The sequence below is a fragment of the Drosophila sulfurigaster genome, chromosome 3 (genome assembly GCF_023558435.1).
Source record: "Drosophila sulfurigaster albostrigata strain 15112-1811.04 chromosome 3, ASM2355843v2, whole genome shotgun sequence".
NCBI classification, from domain to species: Eukaryota; Metazoa; Arthropoda; class Insecta; order Diptera; family Drosophilidae; genus Drosophila; species Drosophila sulfurigaster.
The window spans coordinates 40,952,163-40,967,039 of record NC_084883.1 but is presented as its reverse complement, the minus strand read 5'-3'; the positions used below and the strand labels follow the sequence as shown (position 1 = coordinate 40,967,039).

The 14,877-nt window shown below is 38.7% G+C and overlaps 5 protein-coding genes across 8 annotated transcripts; 4 read left to right on the top strand and 1 right to left on the bottom strand.

The window, feature by feature from the left end:
- The first annotated feature begins 3,173 nt into the window (after positions 1–3,173).
- Positions 3,174–5,567, top strand: LOC133844972 (histidine-rich glycoprotein). 2 transcript variants are annotated; one of them, XM_062279268.1, is made up of 3 exons: positions 3,174–3,283; positions 4,391–4,636; positions 4,697–5,567. In XM_062279268.1, exons 1-3 carry the CDS (start codon positions 3,272–3,274, stop codon positions 4,949–4,951), a joined length of 513 nt encoding a protein of 170 aa, XP_062135252.1. In that variant the 5' UTR covers positions 3,174–3,271; the 3' UTR covers positions 4,952–5,567. The 2 variants fall into 2 exon arrangements, with proteins under 2 accessions (XP_062135252.1, XP_062135254.1); XM_062279270.1 differs by lacking the exon at positions 3,174–3,283 and having other exon boundaries at positions 4,364–4,636.
- A 923-nt stretch (positions 5,568–6,490) lies between these two features.
- LOC133841331 (peroxisome biogenesis factor 2) lies at positions 6,491–7,684 on the top strand. The gene is made up of 4 exons (XM_062273738.1): positions 6,491–6,608; positions 6,665–6,742; positions 6,801–7,232; positions 7,294–7,684. The coding sequence occupies exons 1-4, from the start codon at positions 6,570–6,572 to the stop codon at positions 7,603–7,605; spliced, it is 861 nt and encodes a 286-aa protein (XP_062129722.1). The 5' UTR covers positions 6,491–6,569; the 3' UTR covers positions 7,606–7,684.
- A 57-nt stretch (positions 7,685–7,741) lies between these two features.
- LOC133841330 (DNA primase small subunit) lies at positions 7,742–12,885 on the top strand. Of its 2 annotated transcripts, none has more exons than XM_062273737.1 (3): positions 7,742–7,933; positions 11,380–11,569; positions 11,632–12,885. In XM_062273737.1, exons 2-3 carry the CDS (start codon positions 11,392–11,394, stop codon positions 12,774–12,776), a joined length of 1,323 nt encoding a protein of 440 aa, XP_062129721.1. In that variant the 5' UTR covers positions 7,742–7,933; positions 11,380–11,391; the 3' UTR covers positions 12,777–12,885. The 2 variants fall into 2 exon arrangements, with proteins under 2 accessions (XP_062129721.1, XP_062129720.1); XM_062273736.1 differs by having other exon boundaries at positions 7,743–7,933; positions 11,383–11,569.
- On the top strand, positions 8,228–10,522 carry LOC133841329 (PHAF1 protein CG7083). 2 transcript variants are annotated; one of them, XM_062273735.1, is made up of 2 exons: positions 8,228–8,569; positions 8,651–10,522. In XM_062273735.1, exon 2 carries the CDS (start codon positions 8,655–8,657, stop codon positions 9,975–9,977), a length of 1,323 nt encoding a protein of 440 aa, XP_062129719.1. In that variant the 5' UTR covers positions 8,228–8,569; positions 8,651–8,654; the 3' UTR covers positions 9,978–10,522. The 2 variants fall into 2 exon arrangements, with proteins under 2 accessions (XP_062129719.1, XP_062129718.1); XM_062273734.1 differs by having other exon boundaries at positions 8,229–8,560.
- On the bottom strand, positions 12,786–14,650 carry LOC133841327 (heat shock 70 kDa protein 14). Its single transcript, XM_062273728.1, has one exon. The coding sequence runs from the start codon at positions 14,424–14,426 to the stop codon at positions 12,876–12,878; it is 1,551 nt and encodes a 516-aa protein (XP_062129712.1). The 5' UTR covers positions 14,427–14,650; the 3' UTR covers positions 12,786–12,875.
- Between the last annotated feature and the right edge of the window lie 227 nt (positions 14,651–14,877).

Here is a 14,877-nt window from a genome sequence, read left to right as displayed (position 1 = left end):
CGAATGCATATGGGGTATATTAGCTAAAGAGTTAGCACAGTTTAGGAATAAGAAAAAGGCCCTCATATCAAATCAACAAGATTGAATTAATATTCTGAAAACTTATTCCTTAATTAATTTTTTGAGTAAGTAAATAAAGAAATAATATGAAAAATTTACTAAAACGAATATTATATACATAGTATGTACTACTGTGCGCAAAAAGAAAGGTGAATTTGTTTATATATCCTTTTCCGGTTAGCCATCAGCGTCTTCTTCGATTAAGCTTTTATCAATAGACTTGAAACGCGTTCCCCAAAGTCCTATCTTAAGTTTTGGGAATAGCCAGAAGTCACACGAAGCAAGATTAGGAGATGATGGTATCGTAACGAATTTTTGGCGATATTTAATTTACACAAGCCCAATTAGTCTTTCAAAATGGTTTTAATAGATCATTTTGATACTCCGATCACTTCATTCCGCAAACAAAATTTGATGACACTTGGTCGTTTGATAAACACAAGCGTAAATATATTACTAATAATAGCATTGATATAATATTTCGCTCAGATGCCATTAACACTCCTGCCAACTCAAGAAAAAGACCGGGAAGTTTAAATTAAACAGTAGTAAATTATTGTCCAAATAAAAACTAAATTAATATTTAAATTTAAATTAAACAGTTTTTAACTTTAAAGTCTTTTCTCTACTTTACCATTTGCAAAATACAAATTCCACATCTCAAATCAATTTTTCTAGAGTATCTTGTCATTCAACAAACTTTCTTCTTGTCGTCATTGAAGTGCTGTCTTTGCCACGGAATGAAAATAAAAATGCACACTGGAAAATTGTATCAACATTGCGTTCAATTTGCGTCGCTTCGCCAAATTGCAAAACATCGCACACCAAAAAACCAAAAAAAAAAAAAAAAAAAAAAAAAGAGAAGTTGGCTTTTTGGCATGCTACTCTAGCTGTAGCTTCAATTGCAACTTCAGCGCCAACTTCAACTTGTAGTCGAAGTCGAAGTCGAAGTCGAAGAGTTGCTTGCTATGTTGACTTGCATTATATTTTCCACCTGCTGCAACGCCAACACACACACACACTTATACTCAAATATAATACACAACAAACACCACATACTAGTAACTATAAAGCGTCCCCTTGTAGACCATAATTAAGCATTTATTTGATTCGCCATATTTCTTTTGGTACGTGCAAATGCTTTTTGAATTCGGGATTTTGCGGATTGGTAATCATCATGAAAAATGTTTCGGTACTTTTTTTTTTGTTTCTTTTTGCAGTTTTGTTTTTGCTGATTTCTTTCATTATGTATGTGCGCTTGTTTTGACTTGTCATGGCTTTGCAAACGTTGTCAAATGTTGTCGACTTTAAATATAGCAATTAAAAAAAATGTGCCTGCATTTAAACGTGCATCAACCTGCTGTTCAAAAGTGTTGAGGTAAACACACTTTGAGCCTGAGAACTGCAACTCAATGCAAAGGGGGCAGACGATGATGTTGCACAAAGCAAATATGAATGAAGAGTGAAATGAAGATTACAAACATGAAGTAATCTATTTAACATATTGTTTAATTTAATATAAGATGCGTCATTTCAAAAATATATTTAGCACATTTTACCATTTTCGTATTTTTGATATTTTTTAAGTAAACACACTTTAAGCATGAGAACTACGAACAGGGTATAATTAAACCTCTATAGTATATTTCGATTGTAGTACTTTATGCATATACCAAATATGGGCTTTGACATTTTTTTTTGTGGGAGATTATATGGTATATTTTAAGAATTATACCGCACTGTTTCTTTTTATTGAAATTAGGCATCTGCTATCTCACAGTCGAGCACACTTTACCTTCCTTTTTTGCGCATTTTAAAGTAACCGAAATTTTGTAATATTTATATATTTTTCTTACCCGTTTTTTTAAGTATTTATCCACAGATTCCCTTACAGATTTCTCACCTCTCTGACTTAGCATAATTTTACCGAAAATTTGTATTTTCCTGTTCGATTGCATTCCATTCATCAATTTGTTTCAACTACTTTCAAGGCTATTACCATTACAGCTCATTACTAACTGATTACAAGCCATTAACTCAATTGCTAAATACATTAAAGACCTTCATTTGTTACATAGCCGAAAAAAACAAAATGATATCAATGTAATTTTCAGCATTTACAAAATCCCATCAAAGGCACATATGGATCGCTTCTACCGTAGATTATCCAAAAAATGTAACGTATACGCTTCGTTGCCTAATTAGCAGTTAGAAAAACAAAATCTCCTTCGGGGCGCTCCGCAAAAGTCGTTCAATTGAAAATAGACGCAAAATAATTGGTCAATTTCTCAATGCTGTCGATGTTGTCGCTGCTATTGTTATTTTTACTGCTGTTGCTGCTGCTGCTGCTGCACTTAACTTTGATTTGAAGTACAATCTAAACGACGTGCAGCCAATGAAAATCCCAACCAAAAAACCAAAAAAAAAAAAAGGCCTCCAGCCGCTGCGAGAGCAACACTTAAAGATTACAAAAGTTGTCTTTATAGAGGCGCTCAACTTTATTGTAGACGTCGAAACACAGAAATGGTTCAATTAACAATTTTACAATTTTACCAGTTTACCCGTTTACGATTAGCGCATTAAAAGTAGACGATAGTAGATCAAAAAGTTAGCCCAACAGCATCGCACAATGCAAATCAAAATCATGGCAAAAGTTAAACCGAAAATTTAGGTCAAATTGCGTTCGTAATGGAGCAGAGAAAGAGCGGGGTGTAATAGAGATATACTAGCAAAAGATTGTATAGCAAAGGCTCCATAAAAGTATTAACTAACCATTTCAACGTCAAGTTGTCGCTGTCAAATTTTTGCAACGAAATGCGTCACCAATCACCTACACAGCAACAGCCAGAGCAACAGCAAAAGCAACAGCAACTACTACAACAATGCTCTGGCCACCGACATATTAACTACAGTTACTAACTGAACTGTTTTACATTATTTGAGATCTCTGCACTCTTTGCTGCCGCCGCTGTTGTTGCTGCTGTTGTTGCCACTGCGGCCTGCCGCTCACTGTTGTTGCGGGGCAGCGACGTCGACTTCGCGTCGTCGATTCACTTTCTTCCTAACTATATAAAAGCGGCCGTGGCTCGTTGCAACTACATTATTCAGTTGTGGAATCCCGTTGCGTGCAGCTCGTGGAACGTCGATAAAACCAAAACCAAGTTATAAATCTCCTTAAAGACCCTCAACAAAAAAAAACACACGTTTTAAAATGGCCTTTAAGGTGAGCACAATAAAAAGAAACCAAAAGGATGCAGTTACAAAGGATATTCACATAAAGTGCAAAACAATAAACTGTCGTGCATCCTTAAAAAGGATAAAAATTGCCATTAAAGTGCTGAAAGTGTTTCGTTAAATAGATTTATAGAGTACTTCAAGTATCATCTATAAATCAGTAAAAGTGATGTGATACAAAATTTTAAATTAGAAGAGTCCAACAGAATTCGAATACTTTTACTGGACTAAAAAGATTAAGATATAATTTTAAATAAATAATTCATAATTTTGATGCAACAGTAGAAATTTTATTAGACTTCCATCAATCAAGAATTAATCAGAGTATGAAAATGCAATGATTATTTTACAGTTCCTCAAATAATTTATCCTTAAAAGTTAGATATAGAAAAGTAGATGAGAAAAATGTTAATACATTTCATTTGAAACACAAGGTAAAATAAAATTTTAAAGTAACTTAATATTGATTTAATATATAATATTGATTGTAACTTAAAGGACAATGAAAATATTTATTCAAAATTCTGTTAGCTTTTTTTTTTTTGAGTAATATTTTTAAAATACAAAATATATTTATAATATTTCTTGAAGCACAAGAAGAAATCAGTACGGTATAACAGATTAATTTCTGTTTATTTTTTTTTTCAACTCCCTCTACTTCGTATTTAATAATTGCTTTTGCAAAAAACCAACAAAGCTATCAACACCACTGACTAAATATCATATGCAACCGATCTGATAACTTTGTAATAAAAAAATAAATTGCAAGTGGCATAACCACAGCTTAAATAAATGCGATAATTTCAGCAACAAGGAGGCATTGAAGCAAGTAGCCAAAAAGCCAAAACCACAACTAACACTTCATTAAAAATTCGATGAAAAAACAAAAACCACACAAGCCACAAACTATGTTACAAAGAAAGAAAAAAAAGAGAAGATAAAGAGTTGAATGCAAGTTGTGGCAGGTTTTCCGCACGCTTGTTGAACCTCTAAGCCCAATTAGCAGACTCCAACAACGAGCCGACATGTTAACAAACAATTAGCTAAGCCACATCACATCACATCACATTACTTTACATCAATTATGCAATTGCAGTATCTGATTTTCGCATCGGCTCTGTGCCTGGGCATGGCCTATCCATTGGATCATCATTACTACGAGGAGAGTCACGGTGGCTACGAGCATTTGGCTCATCACGAGGCTGAGCCCATCCACGAATATGGCCATGAGCAACAGCATCAGATTGAGCGCATTTCGCTGGGCGAGGAGCATGGTCATCATGAGCATCCCCACTACGAGGTAGAGGATCATGGTCATGAGGACGAACATGTTGACTACTATGTGAGATTAGCTTACCCGATATATTAAGTATATACGATATTACAATATCAATGTTTGCAGGCTCCTCCCAAATATGCCTTCAAGTATGGCGTCAACGATTTCCACACCGGCGATGTCAAGTCCCAGCACGAGACTCGTGATGGTGACACCGTCAAGGGACAATACTCTCTGGTGGAGCCCGATGGTTCCATTCGTACCGTCGACTACACTGCCGACAAGCACAATGGCTTCAATGCTGTCGTCCACAAGACGGCGCCAGTGCATCATCATGAGGAGATCCATGAGCATCACGATCATCATGAGCATCACTACTAAAGCATACTAAAACTCATACGCTGAACGCAACAGACCATAACTATGTTTAACTATATGTATGCACTAGAGTTAGCCAAATTTGCTACAGCAACGTCATCAATCAATCAGCCAATCAATCAATCCACATTTCACACAACAGAGAACAAACGAATTCATCAACGAAACGATCGATCCATGTCAAGAATGTAATATATAATCAGCTTCATATCTCGTAATTAGGACACTGACAATCTGATCCATGCACCTCGATGTGTCCTCTCACATTCGAGTTTGCTTGGCATCTCATGCATAATACTTCATAATACTCATATCATCATATCAATCTAATATCGTATTTTATTTCTGTGATAGCAAATACTTTTCACTTAAACAACTAACCCTTAATGCCTGTCCTACTCTCAATTTCTATAAACTGTTTCTTAGTCATTATCTAGCTAGGATTCATGCTCTCTTAACGCTAGTTCATTCACTCAGACGAATTTATCAATCATCTACCATCTACTGTAACTATCATATAATATTGTATACAGAGAACAAACAAAATGAAACGAACAAAAAAACACTTGTAAATTGTGTAATAAACAAATGTGAATTATGTACTTTTTATGAAATCAAATCGACAAACTCCCTCTTTTTATTTGTTCGGTGCCATTAACAAGTCGATGCCAAGCATTGAACTTGCACTTTACAGCCGGACAACATTTGTCATATTTTTTTTTCGTTTTATGGTTTTATGTCTAAATCTTTGACATGTCCAACAGGTTTACGCGGCGTATAAGCAATAAAAAGTGATTACAAGAAATCAACAGACGAATTTTCCGCCTTGGAACAGGTTGTGTGCGTTTGTTTTGATTGAAATTACATAAGTTTTGCGAATAACGTAATACGAATTGCTTCCTAAATGGTCAACGCAAAAAAAAAATCACCAAATAATTGTCTGTATTTCCAATAAATAATTAAATAAATATTTGGAGAGGTATAAATAAGTGGTTTTCGGGTTCAAAATACTCTCTAATAGCTATTATTAAAAAAAAACATAAGAGCTCTCATAATAAATTTTTAAGTTTTTGAAGTGCTGGCGAAATTGAAAGACTTTTCGTGGGTGTATGTACTTAAATTGGCAATGGACATTAGTGCTGCATCTTAAGCACGTTTTACATTATATGCAATAAGTTATAAAGAGATACGACATTTTTCTAATCAATAAATTTACTTTATCTTAGAAACTTTACAAAATTGGTCCAAATATCATTGCCATATATATAGATTTGGTTGATTGCACCAATATATTTACTGTGTTATTTTTTTTGTAACTGTAATCTAAAATAATATTTTACATTTTTCTAGATAGCTTCACCATAACATGAAATAATTGATAATATAATAACATGCAATTTAAATTGACGCGCCTTTTTACAAGCGTTTGAAAATATACCAAAATGTTAACTAGAGTAACGTATTGCTGTAAACAACATCGAAGTTTGCCATAAGAAATCGTTGCGTAAAAGACTGTTAAGGCATCGATGTATCGATAGTGTTAACGATGTTTCTCCACCTCTATCCAGAAGGGGCATAGTACAAAACTGGCAAATGTTTAGGGCCGCATATAAACAACAAAATGCTGGCCAAAAATAAGTATGTGCCGCGCGTAAATCAGGTAATACTAACTGAGATACAAAATAAACATATAATATAGACAATTGCAATTCTCAGGTAGATGCCATTTACCTCAACAAAGACATAACTCGAATGATACGGGATAATCTGCTTGAGAACTTACAAGCGATATCGGTAAGGAAGTAACCCCAATAGATAAAGCAAATGCCATAATACTTAATATCTACTGCAGCCAGTGTTGTTTATTAAAATACAACCAGAATTGGATTTACTGATACAGTCGGCCATTTGGTTTGGCTCTGTAGGCAAACGATGCTCGACTTTTGGACAACAATTACTTGTCTTGGCCTACGATGCTGAGAAGCTAACAGTATCCCGTTTGGTGCTACACTTTGCCCTCACTGTGCTGCCCGGTTATGTTAAGAGCTGGGAGGAAAGACGATTATCCCATCGTGTGGAATGGTTTAGCCAAGCCATCACTTGGGCGGAGAACAGCGCCCTAGTCCTAAATGTGCTCAACTATTTTCGCTTTTTAAAGACGGGACGAAAGCCCACATTAATTGATTTTATGCTGGGGTTGGACTACATTAGTCTCCGCAATAACCAAAGACGAGACATTGGCTACAAGTACCTGACACGTGAATTACTCTGGGGCGGTTTCATGGTAAGATCATGCATGCCCTTGATACTAAATGAGTTTCTAATAAAATGTTGTTAACTTACAGGAAATTCTTGGCTTGCTGCTGCCCATCATTAATTTCCGCAAGATCAACAGGCTGCTGAAGGCAGGATTCTTTGGTAACGAAAGTCATGGTGGCTGGCGACGAGAAAGCATTGCTCGTGAACCGATTGCGGCCAAAATGTTGATGAACACCAGCTGCAGCTATTGCGGCGAACGACCAACTCTTCCCCATCATATGGGCTGTGGACATATTTATTGCTATTACTGTTTAAGCGCGAATTTATTAACGGACGCCAATTTTGGATGTACCAAATGCGGAGCTATTTGTCCGGAGAAGGGTTTACAAAGTGTCTGATTAATGTATAATGTATTGTTTGTAAAGCGTTACAAATTTTTTTATATAAACACAAAATGGCTGTAGAAAAAACTGCTGTGTTGCTTCTTTGGCGCGAAATAAGATGGGTTTAGTGTGGCCAATTCATGATTTTTCACTTTCAAGGCAGTTGGTCTCATTTGCAATAAACGGGAACGCTGTGCGTGCAAATTCAGCTCTTATAAACCGTTGCGTAGCTATATTTATAATTGAGTTTTATTGTTTAAAAGTGCATAACAACAAAATTAAAGGTGCAAGGATTGTCGAAAAATTGTTTGCAGCCTGAAATCATTCCAGTTAAACAAATAAGGTAAGTGCACAACGCCTGCCAAAAAAGCGCGCGAAAACTATTTCGCAGCTGCTTGCAACAGCTGTTATGTTCTAAGCGAGAGTTGCCACCTGCTGGCAATGAACTCAATTTTTTGAATAAAATGATATATTTAGATTATTAAACTCCCATTTTGCACATAATATCTGTTGGGCAATTATTATTATTAAACGTAAATATATATATAAAAAGTTTTCGATTATTTTGCGAGCATTGCAAACAGCTGTTTGGTTGATCCGGCAACACCCAAACATTGTTATTACATTACATTTGTATTTCTGCTGCGCATTTGCCTGTTTTTTTTGCCTTTGTTCGCAGTGTGTATTAGAAAACGATAATAGACTTTAGAAAAACTGTACGATTAATTGCAAAACGCCCAAAAATTAAATGTTTACGCAATCAAAACTTCATTAAAGTGCATATTACAACAAAAGAAAAACAACAAGAAAAGAAGATAAACAACAACAATCACAGAAGCAGAATCAGTGGTGAGAAGAAGAAAACAACGGACTTGAGCAAATAACAGACAAAAACAATAACAAAAAAGCGAAAAAAACAGCACGAAATTGCGCATATTTTCGTGGGTCGCAGCTGATTTCACATATCAAGGTCAGTAAGGTGGGCAACAAATACAATTTACAAACAAAAGCATTTCAATTTGTTTTGTTTTTGCATTTTGCGTTGTTTTGGTGGCCACAGAAAAATGCTCGACCTGGAAATTCTGCCCGAAATCTCGCTGGGCTGCGATGCCTGGGAATTTGTGCTTGGCATGCATTTCTCGCAGGCCATTGCCATCATACAATCCCAAGTGGGCATCATCAAAGGCGTCCAAGTGCTCTACTCCGATACGAATCCGTTGGGCGTGGACATTATCATCAATCTGCCACAGGACGGCTTGCGTCTAATCTTTGATCCGGTTGTGCAGCGCCTGAAGACCATCGAAGTGTTCAACATGAAGCTGGTGAAGCTGAAATACGGTGGCGTCTATTTCAATTCACCCGAAGTGCTGCCCAGCATCGAACAGATCGAGCATTCATTTGGCGCCACCCATCCGGGTGTCTATGATGCAGCCAAACAGCTGTTCGCACTGCATTTCCGTGGCCTGAGCTTTTATTTTCCGGTGGACAGTAAACTGCATTCTGGATACGCACATGGCCTAGGCTCGCTGGTGTTTCTCAATGGCGCCTCGCCTGTCGTCTCCAAGATGTCCTTGTATGCGGGCAGCAATGTCGCCGAGAATCGAGCACCGTTACTACCGCTGTCCTGCTACCACCGTCAAATGTATCTAGAGTCTGCCACTGTGTTGCGCACCTCTTATGGTCACACTAAGGGCCTCAAGCTGAAGCTGTTCACCGAAGGTTCAGGCCGAGCGTTGGAGCCGAAACGTAAGTGCTTCACACGTGAGCTGCTGTTTGGCGATAGCTGTGAGGATGTGGCCACGAATTTGGGTGCACCGAATCGCATCTTCTTCAAGAGCGAGGACAAGATGAAGATACACAGCTCGAGTGTGAATCGACAGGTGCAAAGCAAACGCAGCGATATATTCTTCAATTATTTCACGCTGGGCATCGATGTGCTGTTCGATGCACGCACTCAGACCTGCAAGAAGTTCATACTACACACCAATTATCCGGGACACTTCAATTTCAACATGTATCATCGTTGTGAGTTCCAGTTTCTGCTCGAGAGCGATCATCCGCCACTAGCCACAGAGAGCGAGAGCAGCAAACAACTGGTGCAGCATCATGATCAGCATGTGAATGTCACTGCCTATACCAAATGGGATGAGATTAGCGGATCGCTGGCCACCTCAGAGCGTCCGGTGGTGTTGCATCGTGCCAGCTCCACGAATACAGCGAATCCATTCGGTTCAACCTTTTGCTATGGCTATCAGGATCTCATCTTTGAGGTGATGCCGAACAATCATATTGCATCCGTGACGTTGTACAATACGGCGCCGCCACGACAACCGGCACACTCCTGGCAACAGCACAAGATGCAGGACATTCGTCTGACTGTCGCCTAAGAAGAATATCGTGTGGATGATGATGATGATGATGAAGTAGTGTTGTAGTTTTCTGTGTGGTCGTGTGGGCTCTGTGACGCTTGAATGTATTTAGCTATTAAGACACAAAAAGGCAACAACAAAAACAATGATCTAACCTAGACTCTAATGATTAGCAGTTACCTTACGATTACATATATAGTTTAATATATAAATATATATATTGTATACACATTAATGCATATATAGTATTTCTATATATAGCTAACTAAGCAAATTGTATCAGACTCACTGACCATATTATTCTTTTCCCCCCTTTCTATCTCTCTTCGTATTCCTACTGCATTATTATTCCAATTACATTGTGTTAACCTTTAACGACTCGACTCGATTCATCATTACTGACAATTAATTAGCAAAACGTACTTTTTAACTTATGTGCATGTCGTTAAAATATCTAAATATTTTAAGCTCAACAAACGTGTATTTCTCTTTGAAAAAGAAACAAAAAAAATCAACAAAAAAATATATATAAATATAGCAATAAGGTTTCGACAAAAACAAACGATTCGCAAGTGTTTTTATTTTATATATATTTAGGTGTATAAGTATAATTATTGAGATTGCCAACGCGAGGCATGACAGCGTTAATCTTTCGTATATAAATCAAGAATTCAGACAATTACATATATTTCACATTTTTTCAAGATAATACAAATTTTCTGATTTTTTATAAACCTTTTTAGATTAAGATAAAAGAAGATGGAGTTTGAAAACATTAACCAAAACTTTAATCTCGAAAATTGTGTCTGAATATTTAATTTATAAAATCATCTAATTATTTATGTTTGCTTTGAAGTTAAAAAAAAGATATAACAATAGAAGAGGAATTAATTTACATATTTTCAGTATTACAATATTATCCCTTCAAGTATTTTAAAAAGCAGAATGCCCTGTATATCATCTGAAAAATATTACTTTAGATTTCTCAATAATTTTAATTTCATAAATAATTTAAATTAAGTGTTCTATATGGAAGAGCAACAAGTAGATCAATCTTTCTTTATTTTAGTTTCATAAAATTTAAATAAATAATTTAAATTAAATTACATTTTCTATATGAAATATTCCATATGAAAGACAAGCGTGCAGTCATCTTAAAAATTATATTTTTATCAGAATGAATATAGTGATTATTATTTTTATTAATAAAATAAATACCATAAGGACGATTTTCGATTGATATTTTCATTTTAAAAATAATTCAAGTGTATGTTACACCTGTGTTCTGAAGATATTATTTAATAGTATCCTTAAACTGAATTAGAAATTTGAAAATTTCTTGAAAATCATTATCTTTATTTATAATATTAACTTATAAAAATTTATCTAAAAGATCACTTAAACTTTTATTTTCGTTAAGCAGAATTCCAAAATGCCAGAACAAACCGCCGAGCAGGAATCTCAGCCACAGGCGGCAACGACAGCTACAACACAGGATTCAAAGTCAGCAGATGCTTACGATTCCAGCATGTTGCCCGATATGCTGCCCGTCTACTATAGACGTCTCTTTCCCCACGAGCCCTTCTATCGCTGGCTCAACTATGGCCACTGTAAGTGATATAAAATATAAGCCACAATCCTTTTATTTAATATATTTACATTTATTTCAAAGCTGAGGACAACATCTTTTTGAATCGTGAGATTTCGTTTACACTCCACGATGACATCTACATACGTTATCTGTGCTTTGAGACTCAAGCGGAGCTGGAGAAGGAAATCTGTTCCCGTAATCCCTACAAAATTGACATTGGCGCCGTCTTATCCACTAGACCCAAGAACTTTCGCACTGTTCCCGGTGGCTTAACGCCCGTGCAGCGTGAATTAGTATTTGATATCGATGCCACGGACTACGATGAGATACGTAATTGCTGCTCAGGCGCTGAGATCTGTCTCAAGTGCTGGAAATTCATGGTGGTGGCAGCGCGTGTTCTCGATGTTGCGCTCCGTGAAGATTTTGATTTTGAGAACTTGCTGTGGATCTTCTCGGGTCGTCGTGGTATCCATTGCTGGGTCTGCGATCACACGGCACGTCATCTGGATGGACGAGCTCGCGCCGCTGTCGCCGAGTATCTCAACATACTCACCTACACCAATAATACGGCTCGAGTGCAGCTCAATGATCGTACACATCACAGTTTGCGACGAGCCCTCAAGATTGTGGAGCCCATGTTCGAGGAGATTATACTGGAGGATCAGAATCTCTTTGGCACACCCAAAGGTGTTCAAAAGCTGCTCCAAATGATTAGCGACGAAGGCGCACGCAACGATCTCGAGGCGTATCTCCAAAAGACACACGAGGACGGCGCCCACTCCAAGCTCGTCTGGGAGAGCTTTGTGCGCTATGCGAACTCAATGCGCACCAGTGCAGCTAACATTTGGAGTCGCAAGCTCAAGAACATTGTGCAGGAGGTGCAGCTGTGTCTGCTTTATCCACGACTCGACATCAATGTAACAAAGGGTTTCAATCACTTGTTGAAGGCGCCCTTCTGCATCCATCCTGCCACTGGCAAAGTGTGTTTGCCTTTCAGCGCCACAGCTGCAGCTAAATTTGATCCAACTACAGTGCCAACGATTTCGCAGCTGCTGCAGGAGATCAATGCGCACGATGACAAGACCAAGAGTTATATGGAAGCGCCCGAGGATAAGAGTCGCATCAAGGACTACAAAAAGACCAGCATGTTCAAAGGTGTTGTTGTTTTCGAAGAGTTTCTGCGCAAACTCGAGCGTAATTTCAAACCCAAAACAATGGAATTTTAAAATACACAATTTAGCTTGATCTGAAGCATTTGAATTTATTACATTTTTATGATAAGTATATTAGGCTACCAACAAATAAATAGACTAAATGATTGGAGTTCACATACAACGTAGTCGGACCAATGGCACAATATTGCCATCCTTATCCTCCCAATCCACCTCAACCTCCAGCTGAAACAGTCCATCGTCTGTGTTGGGCGTCGTCGTCTCTGGCAGCTGTGCCAAAATCTCGCTCTCTCCGGTGCGTAGTTTGAACGAAGCCAAAGCTTCTGCGGCGTCACCTTCGCCCGACTGCGGTAGCGACACCTTAATCTTGGCTGGCAATATGCTGCCCTTGCTCAGCACCAGCTTGGCATTCGACTCATCGTTGCCATGCCAAATGTACAAATCATCCTCGACGAGCACACAATCATCGGCCTTCTGCAGCTGCTGTTGCTGTGGATCCAGCAAGTACACCGCCTGCCGAGCGCAACCAATGGCCACCACCTCGTCCGCTGAGTGGCTGTTGTGCAGCTTGGCATCGGGGAAACGTGCTGCCAGCGTTGCTTGCAATTTGGGTATTTGCATTGTGGCGCCAAGCAGAACAATATCATCGATGCGCTTCAATTCGGGATGCTCCTGTTGCGCGCGCTCCACGCATTCGCTGAGCTGCTGCATCAGCGAGTTGATCACTGGCTGAATGAGACTCTCAAAGCGGGCACGCGACATTTGTGCATTGTAATCGACGCCATCCATCAGCGAATCAATGTAGAGCTGCGTGGAGGGCAGCGTTGTCAATATGTGCTTGCAATTGGCGGCAGCTGTGCGTATTTTGGCCAACGAGCGACGCGATTCATGTGGATCCAATTTGTACTTGCGCTTGAACTCCTCGCAGATGAACTGCACCAATGCCTCCGTGAACTGTCGGCCACCAATCGAGAAGGGTCCAAACGTGGCAAGCTCAATGAAGTAACCATTCTGCACAGCATACAGCGCAAAGTTACTGTACAATCCACCGCATTTAATGGTAAGCACATGTTGTCGCTGCGTCGCCTTCTCAATCTGGTCCTCGCCAATCTTATAGCCCAGCACAGCTGCTGTGGGCTCAGCTATGACTTGAGCCACATTGAAGCCAGCACCCTTGGCTGCTTCAGCAAGCAACTTGACAGCTTGAGGAGGATAGTAGCTGGGTATGGACAGTACGGCAATGGGCGCATGTTCCGTGTCCGTGTGATATTGTCGTGCCAATTCGAGTTCGTGGCGCAACAGTTCCTGGGTCACCTCAACGGCGCTTAATTCTTTTGTAACAATCTTGTCATCTTGATCCTCTTTCTCGGCTGGAATTGTGTGCTCCATGCGGAATACAAATGCCTCTTTATCATATTCACATGGCACTTCCTTTAGAGCGTTCGTCAATTTATCGTCGTTGGCAAGCGCTTCGGCGGGTTGCAGCAGCTGGAAACTGTGTGCCACCGCTTGCTTGGGACGTGTGGCCATCTTTTGTTTGGCCGTCAGGCCGCATTCGATTTCGGTGTCGCCGTTCCAGAGCAAGCACGCTTGCGAGACGCGATCACCTTGCTTGTTCGCAATCACTTCAGCCTTGCCATCGGCTCTTACATAAGCGATGCAGAGCGTGCTGTTGCCAACTTTGATGCCAAAACGTGGCCACATCTTGATGCACTTATTTCTGGTGTCGGACAGTTAACAGAAATTTGGAAAAACAATTACAAAAGTATATGTACAATCTAGTATTGAATGCAAGGCAGCACGCGCACGTTTTTTTGATGAAGCAGCGCGGTAATACTATCGGCACCAGCAATGTGGCTGCATTTTCAAATTCCAAATATACTATACACTATCGATAGTTGCGACAGTGTTGAATAGGTGAGTCTATTTGTTCTGAAAGGTAACTGCGTTGATGCTATATATCTAATAAATATTAAGTGGAACAAGAGGGGGATGCTGAGACGATGTATAGAAGTTTTTTCTTTACTAAATACGAATATAACCATTTATTTAAAATTTCTTTCCTTGTTATATATATTTCATAAATATACCAACAGGCTATTCAAAGTGTAACCAGTTGCACATTACCAAATTGTCTGTATTTGGGTATATTTTG

What these genes read in the sequence shown, in the direction of transcription:
- LOC133841331 (XM_062273738.1), top strand. Translation starts at nt 6,570, where the DNA reads ATGCTGGCCAAAAATAAGTATGTGCCGCGCGTAAATCAG. An exon ending in ATGTGCCGCGCGTAAATCAG is followed by an intron (nt 6,609 to 6,664) that starts GTAATACTAACT and finishes TGCAATTCTCAG; the next exon opens with GTAGATGCCATTTACCTCAA. An exon ending in AGAACTTACAAGCGATATCG is followed by an intron (nt 6,743 to 6,800) that starts GTAAGGAAGTAA and finishes TATCTACTGCAG; the next exon opens with CCAGTGTTGTTTATTAAAAT.
- LOC133841327 (XM_062273728.1), bottom strand. Translation starts at nt 14,426, where the DNA reads ATGTGGCCACGTTTTGGCATCAAAGTTGGCAACAGCACGCTCTGCATC.
- LOC133841330 (XM_062273737.1), top strand. Translation starts at nt 11,392, where the DNA reads ATGCCAGAACAAACCGCCGAGCAGGAATCTCAGCCACAGGCGGCAACG. An exon ending in CTGGCTCAACTATGGCCACT is followed by an intron (nt 11,570 to 11,631) that starts GTAAGTGATATA and finishes TTTATTTCAAAG; the next exon opens with CTGAGGACAACATCTTTTTG.
- LOC133841329 (XM_062273735.1), top strand. Translation starts at nt 8,655, where the DNA reads ATGCTCGACCTGGAAATTCTGCCCGAAATCTCGCTGGGCTGCGATGCC.
- LOC133844972 (XM_062279268.1), top strand. An exon ending in ACGAACATGTTGACTACTAT is followed by an intron (nt 4,637 to 4,696) that starts GTGAGATTAGCT and finishes CAATGTTTGCAG; the next exon opens with GCTCCTCCCAAATATGCCTT.